The following is a 19086-nucleotide window of genomic DNA, read 5'->3' as shown; positions in this document are numbered from 1 at the left end:
GGGGTAAGTTCTTATGGTGAGGTCAAGCTACAATACACTGTTACTGTAGGAAGTCACTACATGGAGCAGTTTAATGGTGTGTATATCATCACATTTGCATAGTGGCATACAGAAGTTGTACAAATGGGGAACATTTCAATAGCCAAGGGTCCGGAAAAAATATGTCCTTTTATAAACGCATTTCATGCCATTCTATGTCATTTTACATGACTGGAGACTTTGGCTGAATATTTTTTAATGCCGCACAAATGATCGAAATGACAGGCTACTTTGACTCTGACAAACTGTGAATCTGAGATAAATAGGTGTGTGTGGAGGCCTAGGTGTGTGGAGACACATATTATAGGCTATAATATGAGGACACTAGTCCTAAAAATGCTTTCCAGTGTCACTGACTGACCCAATGATGTACAGCTCTCTCGCCGGTGATAGCCGATGCGTTCGTACCAAAAGCCTATATATCTCTCTTGCTTTACTTTGTAAAAAATATTTGGAAGTTAATGAAATATTTTGTTAGCCTACAGCAGACAGATTAGAGTCCTCTCTTTTCAGCAGGAGACATTTTCTTTCCAACTTGTGTTTTCCCGCGATTGTATTTGAAATATAGTGAAAGGCCTGTCTTGTCTGCATGCTGTTCACTGACAGGTTTGCAGTGTTCCGGACTGTAGGCTAAGCCTTGTTATTGGGCTACACACAATCCACAGCTAGGCACATTTTTAAAGGCACTATTGATCCTCTGTGACTAAAATATAGTCATTTTCATGGTGTTGTTGGCTATTCTGAATGATTTCAATTATTTCTGAACAGACAGCATTAATTCTATAACTTTGGAAAATGTATTTCAATTTATCAGTGGTGCTGCAGCTCCTCCAGAACCCTTCGCCTGGCTATGATTCTATAAGGAAATAAAATATGAAGTGCAACGCTGGAGAGATGAGAGTTGCAGGCTCATGTCTATCAGAGCAGAGAGTGGGAGAGGGATCATAGAAAGTGAATCTCATTCTAGTTCTGTGAGAGATACAGGCACACATCTCACACAGCCACGAGTTGGTCTCAACCATAGGATACAATGATGCACAATCCATACTGTAAATTCAGGCCGGCGCAACCCGAATCAACTATTAGAATATCAGGCAGTAGAATTAACGAAGAGGCAACTCGAATTAACTCGAATTTGTACATTGCAAAAAGTACATTTTTCATGCCATGAGAGGTACCGGATCCAGCCAAATAGGTTCCAGAACGAATCAGTCCAAAATGGAGAGGTCAAATGAAGCAATGTGCGCGGTACTTCATATGAGTTCTGGTACATACCATAATGCATGTAGCAGTTTCCTTTGGAAGGGTCCAGCTGGATGGCTCTACGATAGTAACCCTCTGCCTCAGTCTTCTGCCCCTAGGAGACAAAACAGGAACGTTTGATTAGCTACTGTAGATCAGTTACAAGTCGTCCTCAGTCATAAATTGCGATTTAGCTGATGTTCGAGCTCTCACAGTCGTTCCTGTTTCTGGCACGGGCGTAATTGTGCGGCTGCAATTAGATTTACTCAAAACTCAAAACAGACGTGAGTTGCCATATGGTAGAAGACTGAACATGCAAGAGAAACCAGAAACCACCCACTCTCCTCGTAAATGAGATTTAGCAAATATTTCACAGTCGAAATGTGGACGGGGAAATCAGCAGTAAACGTGAGCAACCGTTCCATATGCCCCTGATGTGCCAGGTTGTTTCAAACAATCACCATATCCTGTAGGGCAACAACAATCATCTGAGTTTACTCTGCATCTGCTACGGATTATTTTCCTACGCTTTCATGCATGAGTTGACACGTGGTAGCAGGGTCTCAACTGTAAACCAGGAAACTGTACTCCATAGAGAACGCTTCAAACCCCCTTTTCCCCCAGCAGCAGAGTGTGTGTGTGTGTCACACTATCACTTTTTCTCAGTCAGAGAGTGTGTATCGCACTATAGCCTCGCAACAAACTGAAAGCGATACCGCTGCCTCTGTGTGTACGGTGTCCCCCCCCCCATTGTACCCGCTTCAGCACTGATTGCTTCCATATTGGCTATGGATTTGCCATTCTACATAGAATAAGTGGACTATTAACTATTTCTCATGCCCACGTTCGCTCTAAATGAAAGAAGAAGACAACTAATTGTCCAGACGACTTTATGTCATATTTTCCCTGGCTCCTTTCCCAGCCGCAGTGTCAGAAGGTGGACTGTTAAACACAATACTGTGGTCCTTCAGTGGACTGGGCTGTGTTGCATTTGGAGGATTGCGAGAGGTGCGTAACGTTAAATGTATATGAACGCTAGGTTTGTCACACCCTGATCTGTTTCACCTGTCTTTGTGCTTGTCGCCACCCATCTCTTCCCATTATCCCCTGTGTATTTATACCTGTGTTCTCTGTTTGTCTGTTGCCAGTTCATCTTGTCTTGTCAGGTCTCACCAGCATGTTTTCCCATCTCATTGCTCTCTCTAGTTCTGTTTCCTAGTTTCCCCGGTTCTGACCATTCTGCCTGCCCTGACCCCTAGCCTGCCTGACGTTCTGTACCTGCCTGACTGACCCGTTTACAAACCTCTGCCTGTCCTGACCCCGAGCCTGCCTGCTGTTCTGTACCTTATTGACTCTGCCCTGGATTACAGACCTCTGCCTGCCTTTGACCTGTCTTTTGCCTGCCCCCTGTTTGGGTCAATAAACATCTGTGACTCTAGCTGTCTGCATCTGGGTCTTATCCTAAGTTCTTGATAAGGTTGTTTTTTATTCCTCTGACCCTCTTATCTAGCGTATTCAAACCTGTCTTGGGAGGGAGTAGCCAGCCACAGAGGGCTTTAGCGGGTAGCATTAGTGCCAACTCCGAGTGTAGCCAGCCACAGAGGGCTTTAGCGGTTAGCGTTAGCGCCGGCTCCGAGTATAGCCAGCCACAGAGGGCTTTAGCGGTTAGCGTTAGCGCCGGCTCCGAGTGTAGCCAGCCACAGAGGGCTTTAGCGGTTAGCGTTAGCGCCGGCTCCGAGTGTAGCCAGCCACAGAGCTCGTAAATAACATCAGCACCGACAACGGGAGAGAGGCCCTCCAACAGAGAGCGGTGCCTAGCTCTTGGTAGGATACATCAGGACTCTGCACTGCACTGTGTAATCATCCGCGTGACGACAACACTCTCCTGTGATGTATGTCCAAGGGAGATAATCTGAGACAGGAACTGGGGGTTACCGGGCGGAATAGGACTCTTCTGGTCATGTCTGGTTGTGTCCTAAAGAAAGGCCCTGGTCAAAAGTAGTGCACTATATCAGGATTATGGTGGCATTTCCGACGCAGACTCAGTCTAGACTCTAACCTGGTTACTGTCAAGAAAGAGTTCAAAGCCAAACTGAACAAAGAACAAACCACAAATCTATACAACCTCACTAACCCCATTAAAGTACATTACTCTTTAAGAATGAAACAGTGAAGTCATGTACTGTAGTACACGTCAGCGTGAGGCGGGACTTGAGTTTGACACTTTGACCCTTTCCCCGAGTCGGTTGACTCCTTATGAGCCAGCTGCATTATCAATACGTAGGTCTGCCGTGGCAAGAAGGCCCAAAATCTCTCCCTGATTGAGTGATTAAATAAGGAAGCAGGGTAATTGCATTAAGTCCTGTCTGGCAGCCCATTGTCCTGGCTCTGGTCGTGTCCTAATCTCCTGTTGTTGAAGGGCTCTGTTATGAGGGGCCACTCGTGGCTCAGGGCCCCGGATGTAGGGACCCGGGGGACCCAGCAGATATCCAGCTGTGCTGGGGTGACTCGGGTCTGAACCCGGGGAGACTGGGGGTGGGAGTTTGGGGGAATGGAACTCAAAATCAGATTAGGAAAAGGGGAAATTAGTGAGTTTGGGAGCGAGACCCTTCCTCAGCCCAGACCGGACCCCTAGGGGTGCAGCTGTAACTCCTCCGATATCAGTGAGGAGGATAGAAGGAGAGATGGGATGGATGATGTGGTACGCTGAAGAGCAAAACCTCCTGTAGAGTCCTAGTACCTCAGTTACCTCAGGCTGTGGAAGGAGAAGAACAGAAGGTCAAACTCCTCACAAGGGCTCAGCAGGACTGGTTCAGTGGGTTCTAACAGGGTTCCTCTCCATAAAGTCCTCCTAACTAACCCAAGTCAGCTGTGAACACATGTTGTCACGCACGTTTTTTCTCTCCCCAAAACACTGTGGGAGTGAATGAGAGAGGTGGATGGAAGGAGGCTGGGGGTCAGAGTGCACCTCAGAACAAACAGCCAAACCTGTAGGGGAGAAGTCTGGGAAGGAAATACTGGACCCAGCAGGCCTTGCTGGAGCGCTTCATAACACCACACACATTTAATAATGTCACACACACACACACACACACAAGCTTGTACCCTAAGACAATAATTATTCCTCAATCCATTATCTCCTTGGTTGTCATATCAACAAAGTTTATAGTGGCAGAAGTTTGTCTCTCTGCTATTTTATCTCAAATATCAACAAAAAAAAATGCAATTAGTCTAACATAAAAAACCCATCTTGCATTTGCATACCATTATTCTACGTGTCTTTTTCCTTTAGGCCACCAAAGACAAAAGCATGAATTTACCCATCAAGGTTCAATAACAACTCCAACATGCAGCTCAGTCTTGATCTATCAACTCCCAGGCTTTCTACAATGATCACCACTCCTCTGGCCCAGACAGGGAAATCAATGGGATGAACTGGCCGGGCCCAAACTCACTCACTATTCATCAGCCCTCGGGCCTCGGTCTAATTATACCTAACCAGTGTGATTATTACCAAGATGAAAGTTTGCTTTGCTTCATCACGCTTTGTGTGAGCCAAAGCCTATTTCAGAATGTGTGGACAGTCAGGAAGGACACTGGAGGACAAAGAGTTAAATGAATGGATTAGAATAGAGGCAGGTTGTAGTTACATTGATGGTAATGGCAATGATGTTAGAGGTCATTTCCAGTACAGCTGTAGAATGTTTTTCTATCTGTTAACTAACTTCATGAATGGTCTTAAAAAGTATTAAAAGTGTTGTAGTCTAGTTGTTAACAATACCTACATTATGAACACCTGCTCTTTCCATGACATAGACTGACCAGGTGAATCCAGGTGAAAGCTATGATCCCGTATTGATGTCACCTGTTAAATCCACTTCAAATCAGTGTAGATGAAGAGGAGGAGACAAGTTAAAGAAGGATTTTTAAGCCTTCTTTGTGGAATGCATCCCCGTGGAATGCTTTCGACATCTTCTAGAGTCCATGTCCCAATGAATTTAGGCTGTTCTGAGGGCAATAGGGGGTGCAGATAAATATTAGGAAAATGTTCTTAATGTTTGGTATACTCAGTGCATACAGGCCTCCCTGTGGCTCAGTTGGTAGAGCATGGTGTTTGCAATGGTGTTTGCAACGCCAGGGTTGTGGGTTCGATTCCCACGGGGGGCCAGTACGAGAAAAAAAAAATGTATGTTAAATGACTAAAATGTACTTGGAGACAACACTGTAGGCTACTTGGAGAAACACTGTATAACTCAACAAGATCTAAATGCATATCAAAATAAATACGATCACGATCCAATGGTTGGTATGCAGATGCTGCATGTTTCACTGGTAAAACTTGAAGAATGATCCTTCACGATTGAATGTGGTGGTGTTTTTGTCTTACAGTAACGTTATACTATGCTGTTATATCCGGTTCTGTTATGTAGAATACTACATTTTGTGATCTTGCAGACATTGACTCAGCGTTGATCTAACGTTATTAAACAAGCACTATTCACCTGAGTATCCTGTCCTCTACGCATAAAGTAGAAATATACAAATGTGCAGAACATCATCCGCAGAAGCTTTGGGATCCTTAGTTGGCGACTAACATTCCCGAAAAAATCCAATCCGCAGCCACGGCCTGTATACACAGAATCTCACAACGCGGTCACCATGCAAACCATTCTAAGGCGTGGCATCATTCTGAAAACTCACACTGCCTACCTGCTCGACTAGTTTTGGCTTGGTGAGAGCGTGTGTGCCTGTGTGGTTTAAGCGAGCCGCATTTCGTTTAGAACTGAGAGAAGAAGTTAAGGGCTATTCTGAGGTAGTTCACAGGGAACAGGTAAGAGTTGGATAGTCACTTCCATCAAACAGCAGTGGTCTTGTATCCGTTGTGCTGTGGCTACTGTAATTAGCGGTTAACACTGAAGAGGCCTTTCTTAGAGGCAATCTGCGATTACTAAATCTATTTGGGGATTTTAAATTAAAGAATATAACTTCTGTATAAATGCCTCATGAGCTTAGTTCAACTGTCATACCCCATCAGAACCCAAAATATAAGCTTGTTTTACTCCAATGTTTGTAAACAGTGTAATTGTTAACAAACACTGTATAGCCTCAACACATGGTTAAAACTATCCTTTTGATATCATGGATGGCCAGTCCTTGCATCAACAGCTCTGTCTATGAATTTTAAAGTGGTTACAGCCACTCCCTTTACCAAAACAGTGGTGGGTCGACTGATGTGTTATTGTTTGAACCGCAGATTGCCCCTTTAAAGGGATAGCACACTCCCCGTGTAAACTGGACCTACAGGACTTCCCACTCATCTCTGTAGATTGAGACAGACATTCGACAGTCATTCTCCTTCTAACAGGTTCACCATGGAGAGAAAACGCCTAATTGCTCTTTCCACTTGTTGCTTCCCCTGGCTTTGGTCTCTGCAGATCCGCCAACTCTCAACTCTATAAGTAACTTCAGGAACTTTGAATTTGGCCACAGCTTCCCACATCTTGGCCTGATGCTACTGCACCATTTTGCTAACAATGTCCTCGTTGGCAAAAACAACACCAACAGCAACAGCCTAATCACACCAGTCTTTGTGCCATCAAGGGGAGACTGGGGCTTCCCGTGGTACGATAACGCTAAACAGGTGCTTCCATCCCTGGAGGAACGGGCTTAATACACGGTAGGGAATCTCAACACACAGACAGTGTCCACGAGGGCTTGGCACCTACCTCCTTACGTCACTCAAAGCTATTACCTCATGCTCTGATCCGTAGAGAACAATAGGGACAGAATCATCCTCAAAATGCAGGGGAATGTGGTGGAGGCAGTCTTCATAACACAGCACTACCCACAAGACGACCCCCGCAGCAAGCAGTACGACCCTGAGAACACCTTCCTCCTAAGTGTCAACCTCCTGAGAGAAATCCAGAGCCTATCTAACAACTGGGGGGACAGTGTGTCTGTGTTTCTGTATGCTGCTGGCTACAATACACACTCCAGATCCTTCTCAGAGACATACTCCATGAGGGAATTCACTAACCAGATGTGTGGAGGTAAATGTGCAAATACTCAAAATACTCAGGTTGCTAACCACATGGAGTGCCTTGACATCAAGCTGGAGGTGAGATCAACTGAAAACTGGAACAACGGGTACGCCAGAATTAGATGTGCAAACGTCCCAAGGAGTCTGCTGGGTGTGGGGATGATGGTAGCCCTCTACGCGGACAATAAATGACCTCTGTTAGCCCCCTTGGTACATGCAGCTACGGAAGCTTCGACGCCAATGTAAACCTAAACCCCGGCCTGCAGGTCAGGCCCCTGATCAACTTGCACTCTGTCATCATGAGCGGCCCTAAGTATGATGACTCTGACCGGAAGATTCCTGTTAACATACCTCCATTTGACTCTGATGTCAGTCTGCAGCTCTACACTAAAGATGGCCACGCCTGCGCTCGCCTGTTCATCAACAAGACCTTCACTGATTGGAAGAACAAACTATTACACCTGGGTAGGATTCTACTCCTCTAACAAAATTGAACATACATTTTATTATGACACTTGGCAGTGGGCTGTTTTGTTCTCTAAACAGGTGGACAACGACACAGACCCAGATTATGGTATCTACACCTACAGGTCTGACATGTCCATCTCGCCCGGGGTCGAAGTTCGATTCTTCAATAAAATAACCTTTTATGAAAAGTATGTCCTCGAGGTACGCACTGCCCCATGGGAATCTTAAGGCTGTCCAACCATAATTTTCTCTCCGTTATCTCAACATTATATAATACAAGGATCATTCTCATAGAGGCAGAGATAGAAAAGGGTCAAGGTGCTATTAAACCGAACATTTCCAACGCTATGGGGGTCACACAAAGCATCTGGTTCCTCTCATTTGGATTGTAATCATATGGTTTCCATGGCAACATAACATTTCTGAATTCTACTTTGAAAGTATTCTGACGTAAGTAGGAACTAGCGTCAAATGCCTCAGACCCTGTAACCGGTCACATATATTTCAATGCATATCTGAAACGTGTCAAAACTGCACGATTCTGCACAGAATGACTGGCAGAAATTCATTCAAAGGAATGCAAATCTTATTTTCTACACATCAGTTCATACACAATATTACCTGATGCTCTTCCTTGAGTTGTCCTGAACTTTCCACTTTGTTATGAAAATACAAATTATTACTCCTTTCCCATATTTAAGCTATTTTACATATTTTCTTATTAGCCTTATGAACATAGACATTTTGTTTGTATCTGTACTAGAATGGTAAAAAAAGACATCAAATGAAACAGAAATGTCTGTATTGGTTGATATTGCAAAGAAATATCAGATATCCCAGAATATCCACATCAGTGCATCTCTAGTTTCTGTGTTGTCTTTTGTCGTGTTCTGTTGTGAAAAATGTAATAAAAATGCACTTTTACGCAGCTGTAATCAATGAATGTGAGGAATTGTCTGGCCTTAAAGAAGTTGGTAGAGGAGGGACTTACAATGATAGACAGGAGTTTCCCGTAGGTCAGGTGTGCGGGGATGTGGTCTGGCTTGGCCCTGAGCGACTCTCTGTACCAGTGGCCCGCCTCCTCCAGCCTATTCAGCCTCATGTAGGCCTCTCCTGTTAGGGGTCAAAGGTCACAGGTCATGGGCGATACGGCCTCTCCTACTGTATGGGGAGGGGGGGGGGTCAACATTTTGAGGTCAGAGGAAAGGGGTCGTAGAGAGACCCATGACCTCAATGCTTTCTCTGACACTTTATACTAAGAGGAAGACTCGTATCAAAGATGTTGTAGTATGATGGGTTCTGTGACTTTCCTTTCTATCTATCTAGCGCATTGGTCACCAACCGGTCGATCGCGATCCAAGGTATTCCTAGTCGATCACCAAACATTTCTGTACAAAACCCAACGTTAAAGCCTTGTGTTCCTATTTTTTTAATTTGTTTTCACGCTGTTGGTGCACTTGATTCAGCAGTCCTAGCCTCGGGAAGGCAAAGTGTTCCCATTTTGAACCATTTCATGTGTGTGAATGTAGAACTCTGCCTACCCGGCAAGCCTAGAGAGCAAATCAAGTGCACCTATAGGCCTACTGTTGGCCAATCAAATACCTCAGAGGTGATACTGTGAGATTTCAAAACTTTTAAAACCATGACTAGAGAGAGAGCAAAGAGCTGCTGTTTTTATGAGTAAGTTCATGTTTGTTGTTACTCAGCACTGCCAACACTTTGTTCAACACTTTCATAAGCCATAAAATATGTTCTCCCTACTTCCACTCAGGCTAAAACCAGCACTGCAGCTGCAATTAATGAGTATAGCAATGTGTTTCTATGACTTTGCGTTGTTATTAGCTGCTTGTGTCTTTTTTAATATCGAGGTATATTTCACTTTCTCTGGTCATAGGAGTAACAACATGAATTGGTGCACGGGGCAAAAAATTATGCAGTGCGACTTAAGTTTCCCCATCAGCTGGAAGACTGTCCCCTTTTCTCAGAGGGAGGGAGAGCGGAGGGACAGTGAGTCAGGTGAGAGCAGACTCACCACTACCTTCCATGCAACCAAGAGAGTATTTACACAGCACAATGTAAAAACTGCTGGTTGCATGGAAGCTACCTCCCCGCTGCTCTCTCCCTGCCTGTGACTTCTGATATGTATGATGGCATGTTCCAGTGCTTCCCAGTGTCTGATGAATAGAGTTCTATAATAGATCTCCAACAGGTGCTGATACCAAGGCAGATGGAGCCCGACCCACTTCCAGCCCTCCATTCCTAAAAACACTCATCATTCCACCAATAAAAAATAAATACTCCTCCGTTAAATTAAACCCCTGACCCCAATTTCAGTTGGAACGTGACCAGTTTCTCTCGGAGAACGTCTCTGTTCTCAAAGCCGTGAGAATCCCAGATCTGATCCCAGCGCAGCGGCGCCGATCCCCGGGGCCCAGATGACAGCCCCCCTCTCACCTGAACAAACACTCTCCCTCTTCTCAGGCCCCCACCACGCGTCATCCCAAGAATGTTGCCGACACGGCACAGCAATCTCAACCATGCAATCAGGAAGGGCTTCTAATAATGTAATTAGTGATAGAATAACACAACATGGGACATGACTTATTATAGCCAGCTTAGTTTGAATTCCCTTTGAATCCTGATACACATCTACATTAGGATTGCCTGCATATTTTGGAGCTGTGGTGTTGGAATGGAATTAAACCGATGTTATCTGCTTAAAGCACATCAAATAGCTTCATTTCATGGAGATAATACGGGGAAATCTCTTTTTTTGGGGGGGAAACTGAAGACCATAAGCAGGTTGTTCTACTACCACCAGAATGAGTCATTCTAAACACATCTTCCTCAATTACATGAATCAAAGATGAGGAGAATTATCGTATGTGATAGGTGGGAATTAAGAAGGATATTTGGATGATTTAAAGTCGTCTCCCTGTGCCAAGTCTTCCCCGTCACGCGGTGAAGCTGTTGCCACTACCAAGTCAAAAGCCTGACATGGCTCCAGATATAGACAGTCAAACTAAATCTACCTCAGCGCAGAAATTAGTTTGCTTCCCCATGAACAGAATACCAGAGATACCTGTCAACTCCATTTCAATTCCTGACTGTCAGCCCTGCAGAACACTGTGCTAGACAGGGATCTAGGGTAGAGTGATCTAGGGTAGAGTGATGGTAGAGTGGAGAGTTTATCCAGGGTAGAGTGATGGTAGAGTGGAGAGTGATCTAGGGTAGAGTGATGGTAGAGTGGAAAGTGATCTTGGGTAGAGTGATGGTAGAGAGGAGAGTGATCTTGGGTAGAGTGATGGTAGAGTGGAGAGGGATCTAGGGTAGAGTGATGGTAGAGTGGAGAGTGATCTAGAGTAGAGTGATGGTAGAGTGGAGAGTGATCCAGGGTAGAGTGATGGTAGAGTGGAGAGTGATCTAGAGTAGAGTGATGGTAGAGTGGAGAGTGATCTAGGGTAAAGTGATGGTAGAGAGGAGAGTGATCTAGGGTAGAGTGATGGTAGAGAGGAGAGTGATCTAGGGTAGAGTGATAGAGAGGAGAGAGGAGAGCGATCTAGGGTAGAGTGATGGTAGAGTGGAGAGCGATCCAGGGTAGAGTGATGGTAGAGTGGAGAGCGATCCAGGGTAGAGTGATGGTAGAGAGGAGAGCGATCTAAGGTAGAGTGACGGTAGAGTGGAGAGTGATCTAGGGTCGAGTGATGGTAGAGAGGAGAGTGATCCAGGGTAGAGTGATGGTAGAGTGGAGAGCGATCCAGGGTAGAGTGATGGTAGAGTGGAGAGCGATCTAGGGTAGAGTGATGGTAGAGTGGAGAGCGATCTAGGATAGAGTGAAGGTAGAGTGGAGAGCGATCCAGGGTAGAGTGATGGTAGAGAGGAGAGTGATCAGGGTACAGTGAAGGTAGAGTGGAGAGTGATCTAGGGTAGTGTGATGGTAGAGTGGAGAGTGATCCAGGGTAGAGTGAAGGTAGAGTGGAGAGCGATCTAGGATAGAGTGATGGTAGAGTGGAGAGTGATCCAGGGTAGAGTGAAGGTAGAGTGGAGAGCGATCTAGGGTAGAGTGATGGTAGAGTGGAGAGTGATCCAGTGTAGAGTGATGGTAGAGTGGAGAGTGATTTGGGTAGAGTGATATGGTGAGCTGGGGTCGGAAACAGAAACAGTCTCCAGGACATGGGTTGGTCCTGGCCTTGGGCTGGGAAACACTTTCACTGGAAACTTTCATTTTCAGCCCATGGTTGAGCTCGGTCTGTGCTTGAACATGTCAATATTTAGAAAATGCTCACATTTACTCCTTCGTTCCATTTCACCAGATTCTAGGATGTTAACAATACATGATGATATATGACCCTCAAACTAAACCTGGGACCTCAGAGCCAGTTCCACTGCATTTTTTCATTGTTCCCTTCTAATCAGGGACTGATTTAAACATGGGACACCAGATGTGTGCAATTCATTTTCAGGAAAGACAGAAAATCAGCAGGCTCTGGACCTCGTAGGGTAAGAGTCGAGTAACCCTGATGTATGAGAATGTATGAACTGTGTTTGTTTTGTAAAGTGCCGTGTTTATTGACCTTGGTGAGTAGAGATGGGGGAAGAATCCCCCCAAAATATTAGTGAAAAAATAAATCCTGCTATTACTCACCCATCATGTTGTAGAGACTCTGAGGTGCAAACTGCTTCGGCATTTTCTGCACCGCTTCTCTATAGACAGACAGAGCCTCCTGTCATAGAGGGGCAGGGCAGTTAGTCACAGTGTGTTTCATCAGTGTGTCACCATCCACCAAGCCTCTTCCTCACTGTCTAATGGAAAGGGCTTCAGGAAGATGAGTCTTTAGTCGGCTCTGTCATTTTGTCATAGATGAAGAGTTAGTTCATTTGAGCAGTGGCTGAGCTCATATAAAGCCAAGGCCAGAGGCTTAAGAAAGTTTTCAGACAGCTAGTTTTCAGGAAACTCAAGAGCTTAAGTACACTATCACAGTATGCTATCAAACTACATTTGCTGTATACATCTTATCCATTGTATTTATACGTTTCTACCGTGGCTCCACTGTACTGTAGTGTAGTGCACCTCCATACATTATATTTCTATGTTTCTGCCATGGCTCCACTGTACTGTGATGTAGTGCACCTCCATACATTCTATCCATTGGATTTCTATGTTTCTGCCATGGCTCCACTGTACTGTGGTAAGTGCACCGCTGTCCATTGGATTTCTATGTTTTTGCCATGGCTCCACTGTACAGTAGTGTAGTGCACCTCTATACATGCTATTCATTTTATTTCTACATCTCAGCCATTGCTCTGGTTCTAATGTACTGTATTGAAGTGTACTTTTATAGATTCTATCCATTGCATTTCTACGCCGCAGCCGCTGCCCTGTCTCCACTGTAGTGTAGAGTACTGTAGTATCATACCTCCTGCAGGCCCTGCTCGTGGAGCAGCTTGCCCAAGTTGTACAGGCAGCTGGTGACGGAGCTCTTGTGGGCATGGGGGTCCTTCAGGTTCTCGTCTGGGATCTCAGCGCAGGTTACAAAGGTCCTCTTGGCCTCCTCCAGAGCACCCTGGTTCATCAGGATGATGCCCGTGTTCAAGTAGGCCGCTGTGGGGTGACGAGAGGGCGCAGAGGAGGAGGAACAGAGGGAGAAGAAGGGGTGGAGGAGGGGGAACAGAGGGAGAAGAAGGGGTGGAGGAGGGGGAACAGAGGGAGAAGAAGGGGTGGAGGAGGGGGAACAGAGGGAGAGAGAAGGCAGAGGATGAGAAATGGGGAAGAGGGGGCAGAGGTGGAGGATTAGAGCAGGAAGAGAGGGGGGTAGAAATGGAGAAACAGAGGGGATAGATAGAAACAGGGAAAAGGTTTAGGGGCAAGAAAACGAATCACATATTGTCACATGCGTTGAATACAACAGGTGTAGACTTTACAGTGAAATGCTTACTTACTGTCACGTTGGTATAAAGGGTTTGGAGACAGGCGCTGGAATGTGTTAGGGGGTTTTATTTCCCAAATTACAGCGTGCCGTGTAAAGGCACAGGGACGAAGATCAAACAAACACGTATACAAAACACAGGGTAGAAACCCAAACAAAAGAGTGAGGAGTACCTCGAATAAATACACAATCGCACAATGATACCACACGGGACGAGATCCGTAATCATCTGTGCAATACACGCGGCACGAAAGCAAAAACAACACAGCGCAGGTACTCACACGACCAACGGACATTGGAACAATAATCGTCAAGACAATGGTGAACAAAGGGCACACGTATACAATTACTAATCAATGGGAATAAGGACCAGGTGTGAGTAATGACAGTTCCGGAGGGATCCGTGACAGTTTGTGTGTGAATCCAGAGAGGTTGAAAGAGAGGTTGATGAGAAAAACTGAGGAATTAACAAGTAACTCATGCAACCCAAATCCCACTTTTCCCATCCTCTGCTAGAGTCTGATACAGTGAAATATGTCTACACACTACATACGTGAGCAGTCAAGAGTGAGATTGACTTCCATTAGACTGTCGGCTGAAACGGTCCGATAGACCTCTGAAATGGGCCAGACAGACGCATGACAACTAATTCAGCATGAACACTGGGCCGTGATGAAAACCTGAATGTAACATTCAATTCGTCTAATTGAATTAAACAAAGCCAGAGACAACCCATTAGGTAGGGCCCGTATCAGCTCCTTTCATCTCCACCGGCCGGCCCCGATCGCAATCACTTCAGCCAAGCAATACGCCATTTTAGGAAATGGCCTCTTAGCAATACTTACACGCCAGAGTTGGCCTGCTCCCAATGGCCAGCTTATAGTAATGCAGTGCCTCTGAGGACCTGTGGTTCTCTTGAAGCAGCAAACCCCTGGTGGAAAGAAGACAGGTCCAGAATTATGGTAGAATGAAGCAGAGGAAAGAGAGGTCTACAGGGCAATCAGGGAAACCATGTGGCAACTCTGACTGTTTGGGTTTTAAATCTAATTGCAGCATGACATTAGACAGTGTTTAGTGACACTCGGTTTATTCGGTTTATTTGTTAACCATCCGTAATCTCAGAAAGACACCTTCATTAAAGGTGTGTCATGTAAACACAGAAATGTGTTTGTTGACAAAGGTGACTTCCTGTTTCTTGACAGGGGGACAGGGAGTAGAGAGAGGGGAAGAAAAACACTGTCAGGTGAGCGGGAAATGTGGGCCGGTTATGAGGCTTGGCACCTTTGACATTCAGAGGGTTAATGTGGGTATTAGAACTGCCTTCATGTTTTCCCAGAGCCCCGTAAATCATAATTAATGAAATCACTGTCAAGGGGAACAGGATCCCATCTGGGGATAAAACAACCACTTTCCTCTCTCTCTCTAGCGCCCTCCCTCCCTCCCTCCCCCCTCCCTCCCTCCCTCCCTCCCCACCTTTCTCTCTGTTTCGACACTGCCCACTACTTCTCTTCATGACTTTCCTCTCTTTCTCGTTGCCTCTCTCTCACTCTCTCTCTGCCCCTAGCCTCTCCCTCTATCCCCTGTTATTCTCCCTGTCTGTCTAAGCAGTATTGATGGATGGTAGCTTTCATGGCCCTTCATCCTTGTTGAGGTAGTGGAGAGATGCAGAGATGACACGTCTCACACTCACAGATTATACAACATGTCAGCCATGTTTCCCCGGTAATACAGGGCATTCCGGTACGCCCTCTCCGCCTCTGCCATCTTGCCCTGGTTCTTCAGGACATTTCCCAGGTTGCCCCATGCTAACAAAGAGAGACAGGTGTCTGTCACGTAAATACAGGTATTGTGTAATGGAAAGATCTTGAGTTTTGCATTTATGAGGAAATTACGAATAATTTATTACATATACTTTATTCTTTATGGGCCAGTTTCTCAGGCATAGATTAAGCCTAGTCCTGGACATAGAATAATATAGAACTGAAAAATGTTCTAATCTACATGAGAGTGATGTAATTCTCAGGCCTAACTTTATCACAGTGGGGCTAAAGTACCAAACCAAAGGCCCATATTCCAGAATGTGTTGGCTAGTCAACAGTCTCCTCCACACTACCTTTAGCGGGGTTAACACTGATCCCTGACTTGTAGAGCATCTCCTCGTTGCTCCAGTCCCTGTTCCTCAGCACCGTCTTGATGCCGTACAGCAGCACCAGGCCCGCGCACAGACCGAGCAGCACGACCCTGGGGCCCCTGGTTCTCAGCCTGACGTACAGGGCACGGGTCCCCACCGCCACCAGCAAACAGAAGCCCATGCTGGGTATGTACAGCAGCCGCTCGGCCACCACGAAGCCCACATAGAAGAACAGGTTTGTGGCCGGGAGGAAGGGCAGCGAGAGTAGGCCCAGGGAGAAGACCACCACGTTCTCCGTGGAGGGGAGGGTGGCAAGGGAGGTCTGAGGGGAACATTGGTAGGTTTTGGTGAACCCATTCCCATTGAGGGTGGTTTTCCCATTGGTCTTTGGAGAGCCCTGCTCTGAGTTTATGTTGTGGTTGCCGTCTGGAGGATGGTAGCTGTGCCCATTGGTGAGGGCCTTCCTGTTCGCCAAGTGAGCTTTCCCATTGGTCTCCTTGGCCTTGGAGTCGGGGCTGCTACGGAGGCCATACCAGGCCAGGAGAGTAAATCCAGCATAGAAGGCCACGGTGTGAAGGTTCCTCCAATCAGCAAAGGTCTTGATTAGCGGTAGAGCGTCCATGGACCAATCGAAGCTGAGCTGGACAGGGCATAAGAGGAGCCAGGCGTTGGCGGCGGGCAGGTAGAGGAAGGTCAGAGTTCGAGTGAGAAGGTGCGGCGAGTCGGCCGCCGGGTTGTCTGAGTTGGAGAAGTTGGGGGGCTTGTTACCCATCCAGTAGAGACGAGCAGCCAGGAGAAGCACGCCCCAGGAGACCAACACACTCACACTCAGCAGTACAGTGGTGTTCCTCTTCTGTAGGAGAGAGAAAACATTATAGGAATGTTATGGGAACTACCCTGGGACTTCTGTGAAACATTCAGGGAACTTTTAGAAAACTTTAGCATTCTGAAAACGTTCCTGCTCGCATTCTGGGAATGCATTGGTAACTAGAAATAGTTTATTGGGCTGAAACTAAGTCAAATTTATTAGACAAAGTAGTAGATATTTTCTTTAACACAGAAGCATTTAGTTTTGGTTTATTTGGTGTGTATTCATATACATCAGTGCGAAATTTAGAATTTTTATTTAAATCTCGACCATGTGAAAGGTCGATGACCTCTATGATTTCACATCACGAGGAATTTCGAGAATAGAACTGTTTAGAAATGAGGAATGAAATGGAAGGAATGTTTTTGCAAAAGCTGCCCAGGGCACAAGCCGTGTTCATGCGCAATTGACACAGCCAAGCGCTCTGTGTATTATTGGCAAGTCCTCTGTAAAAAGTATCTACAACGGCCAGAAATAATATGGCTCTGTTGCTACACAAACACAGAAAGCATTTTTTGAGAAATTAAGCATTGATAGCACTGAGAGACTAAATGGGGGATAACACTTCACATTCATCAGAAAACATACTTGTGGGAATCTTTGAATCAAATGACCCTCCATGTTGGTGTCACCTCTATTCATATGTTTCAGTTTGATTTAATAGAATAATGCCCTAAAGGAAAAGGATTCTTCTCATTTGACTGTGGGATGAGAAATACTGGTAGGCTAGGCCAATTAGAGGTGAACATATGCTATTACTGCCCAATAAAGTAGCTGTGAAACTCAATGTAAAATGTACGCTAAGCTCATACCTACATCAATTACAGTTACGCCTATGTACATTAAAATATACATTTCAATGAATTCCCTTTCATTTAACCAGGCTTTTCCTGGTTAACTAAAGGTTAAATGAAAATGAACAAGCTAAGAAAACCACTCCCTCATCATTCCCCACACACTCCTTTAGATCAATTGACCTCTAACATTCTGGAGCACTTGGTGCCGGTGGAGTTTAACAGTTTCCTTTGCCCCAATAAAGACATGTCAAATAAACAGAGCATCTACTATACGTGACCAATAGACCACGACACTGGGCCCTACTACCAACTGCATACGATGACATCACGGCGGCACTGTGCTTCTCTCATTCTTATTCCGTTCATCCATCTTCCTGCAAAGCAATGCCTCTAAATTTGATATAGAACAGATCGGTCCATGTATTGTAGCATGGTGTCTTGTATGCCCAAATAGGCTATGTGTTTAGACTAGCTAAGTCCCTTGAGTGCAATTTGACTGCACAACTCAGGCCTAGGGTGAGTTCCGAAATGGCACCCTAATCCATACATTGTGTAGGGAAAAGGGTGCCATGTCAGATGCTGCCCTAGTGTATGCTGGGAGAAGTAGAGTGGGGAGGGCCTGATTCAGATTGTTGGCCCATTTCAGATAGAGTGGAGAGTGACTTTTAATCAGCTCAGAGCTCAATGTGTCGTTATGTAGATTCTGTTTAAAGCTATAAGAGGATTAATGCCATGGCATGATCAGCGTCAGGGTCCTTATTAAACACCTTCCACTGGCCTGTCACCACGTTCAGCTTTCAGCTCCATCAGGGACATTACTGTAGTTAGACCAGGACTAGTAACTTCAAAACTTCATTACAACGCCAAATGTTACTAACCCATCCCCTCATGAACTTCTCAGAGGAAAATGGACTTTAAGAGAGATTGTTTGCTATTTTTAAAGTTCCTAATGGTTTTATGAATACATATCTGGCATAGGAATTAAGACCTTTTTTGGCATGTTAGGCTCATAAAAATCTGGGAATTGTATTTTTTGATGAATAGATTAGAGCACTACTCGAATCAAAAAAGGCTGAAACAGAAAGCAGCCAGGGGACAACTGTACGATAAGTAGAGAACAGCTCAAATATTATTTCACTTTGTTTTACAGGGTCACACTCCTGGGCCCATATTCAGAGTAGGAGTGCTGATCAGTTTAGTCTTTTACATCATAATGAATACGCTTATATGGACACGGAGGAACCTGATCCTAGATCAGCACTCTGACTCATACCTTGTGAATACGGGCCCTGTCTTCTGGACAGGTCAGCAAAACTTTAAAGTCTAGAGTTACCGTTGCTATGGTTACCGAAGGTTGTCCGGTCACGTCCTTGACCCCCCCGATTCTGGCTAATTAAGTCACATCTGTCTAGACTTAGGGGTCACCGCAGTCCGGAAGAGAGAGGCTGCAGCTGTGAAAGGAATGTATTGACACATATACCAGTTGAACAGAACATATTGCTCTCTCTCAGGAGAAAGTTGGGGAAACACTTTACTTCAAGCCTGTAGGTGTAACGCATTATGACGCAGTTTAA

At 45.4% G+C, this 19086-nt stretch overlaps 1 protein-coding gene across 1 annotated transcript in view; it reads right to left on the bottom strand.

Moving 5' to 3' along the window:
* Positions 1-19086, bottom strand: part of LOC106594585 (protein O-mannosyl-transferase TMTC2) — a 158687-nt gene that overhangs the window by 11451 nt on the left and 128150 nt on the right. The window contains exons 3-9 of the mRNA XM_045722250.1: positions 15830-16700; positions 15407-15521; positions 14562-14647; positions 13207-13391; positions 12435-12513; positions 8781-8902; positions 1315-1396 (exon numbers count right to left, since the gene is read on the bottom strand). Of these exons, the coding sequence (XP_045578206.1) occupies positions 1315-1396; positions 8781-8902; positions 12435-12513; positions 13207-13391; positions 14562-14647; positions 15407-15521; positions 15830-16700 (1540 nt within the window). The remainder of the gene's footprint in view (positions 1-1314; positions 1397-8780; positions 8903-12434; positions 12514-13206; positions 13392-14561; positions 14648-15406; positions 15522-15829; positions 16701-19086) is intronic.

Source organism: Salmo salar, chromosome ssa07, assembly GCF_905237065.1.
Source record: "Salmo salar chromosome ssa07, Ssal_v3.1, whole genome shotgun sequence".
NCBI lineage: Eukaryota > Metazoa > Chordata > Actinopteri > Salmoniformes > Salmonidae > Salmo > Salmo salar.
Note: the sequence above shows the minus strand (reverse complement) of the source record. Positions and strands in the feature narration are given on the sequence as shown.